The sequence below is a fragment of the Trachymyrmex septentrionalis genome, unplaced genomic scaffold (genome assembly GCF_001594115.1).
Source record: "Trachymyrmex septentrionalis isolate Tsep2-gDNA-1 unplaced genomic scaffold, Tsep1.0 scaffold13, whole genome shotgun sequence".
NCBI lineage: Eukaryota > Metazoa > Arthropoda > Insecta > Hymenoptera > Formicidae > Trachymyrmex > Trachymyrmex septentrionalis.
In genome coordinates this window covers 1,075,223-1,076,677 of record NW_017304438.1, presented here as the reverse complement: position 1 = coordinate 1,076,677, position 1,455 = coordinate 1,075,223, and the positions used below count along the sequence as shown (strand labels likewise).

Here is a 1,455-nt window from a genome sequence, read left to right as displayed (position 1 = left end):
CACACACACACACACACACACACACACACACACACACACACGTACATGTACGTACATATTATATATTTATGTATATATGGCCTATCAAAATAAACATTATGCGATCTGCAAGATGGTTCTCAGTTAAAAAAAAATTGCGCATTATTGCTTTAAACCATACATTCTAAGTAATATACACATATATATATGCATATATATTTTTTTATATGCGTCCTTATCTTTTTTAGATATATAAATGTTATAATGTTGAAATAATGAAAACTTTTTTAAATATTATAATATTGCTGTCAGTATTGGTACAGAAGTAGCAGTAATGAAATATATGGTAAAAATATTCAATTATGACTATTATTTAGCTAAACTTTTTACTGAAATATGTACACACTCTTACGCCGCATGTTTCCATCTATTCACACGATGCAACGACAAGCCTCCATTATTCCAGGCGCAGTACATCACTGCAACCCCTGCTGCAATAGCGCCTGCAATACCAGCTTTTCTGATCCCAGCTAAAATAAAAAAATACACATCACTTTATTCTAAGAAATATAACTTTTAATATATGTGTTACTCATTTACTACAACAACTTGTAATATATGTAACTATGTAATATATTTTTCATTTGCTACAATAACTGAAGAAAGTTTTTCAAAAAATGAGTTTAGATATTTTGAATCATTAATTTTAATTTTAAAAGACTATAACTGTAAAAGAATAAAAGTATACTTTTAAAATAGATTTTTTTCTATTTATATGTTTATATTCTTTTTTTGCAAGCAATTAAAATGATAATTTTTTAATTATGTTGTTGTAGCAAATGAATAATATGTACATGATCAGAATCCATACCAGGCGATCTAAATATCGCAGCACTCGTAGCAGCTGCGGCTACTGTATTCAAACTGTCGTCGGTTCCTCTAAGCCAAGTTAGACCTATTCCAGAACAGGTGTACATTATCATAATCACACCGAGTGAATTTGCCATACTAGCTCCACCTTTCATAACATGATTAATCAATCTGGAAAAAAGATACATACATGCACAATTCTTTAGATATCAAAAGGAATACAAAAAAACGCACTGTGTTCTTCTGAGTTTGCCAGTCTCGCCAGCAATAGACGTCGCCTTGACACCTCTGTATAAACCTGACGCGCCACCAACCCCTGCGCCTGCTATACATGCAGCTCCAATTTGACTGAAAGCTAACTCAAAGCGGCCTCTTTGTTTCATAGCACCATCGGGAAATATGAATTCTGGCTGACTGACAGGAAGGTATGATGGGTCAAAATTTAAATACGGGCTAAGTGAAGCTAAACCTTGTTGTGATGTGACTGAAAAATAAAATTAAAGGTACTTAACAAGCAATATAAGGTACCAAGAGTGACTTATTTATTGTTCATAACTCGTTTGTAGTTCATTAACTTCGTTTATTATAAACTCTCATGTAGTTTTT

At 32.2% G+C, this 1,455-nt stretch overlaps 1 protein-coding gene across 2 annotated transcripts in view; it reads right to left on the bottom strand.

The window, feature by feature from the left end:
- Positions 1-1,455, bottom strand: part of LOC108756724 (mitochondrial import inner membrane translocase subunit Tim23) — a 4,240-nt gene that overhangs the window by 1,014 nt on the left and 1,771 nt on the right. The window contains exons 3-5 of one of the 2 annotated variants that reach the window (XM_018500741.1): positions 1,084-1,333; positions 851-1,020; positions 386-509 (exon numbers count right to left, since the gene is read on the bottom strand). In XM_018500741.1, coding sequence (XP_018356243.1) covers positions 388-509; positions 851-1,020; positions 1,084-1,333 — 542 coding nt within the window. In that variant the 3' untranslated portion in view covers positions 386-387. The remainder of the gene's footprint in view (positions 1-385; positions 510-850; positions 1,021-1,083; positions 1,334-1,455) is intronic. The other variant, XM_018500740.1, reaches the window with a different exon arrangement.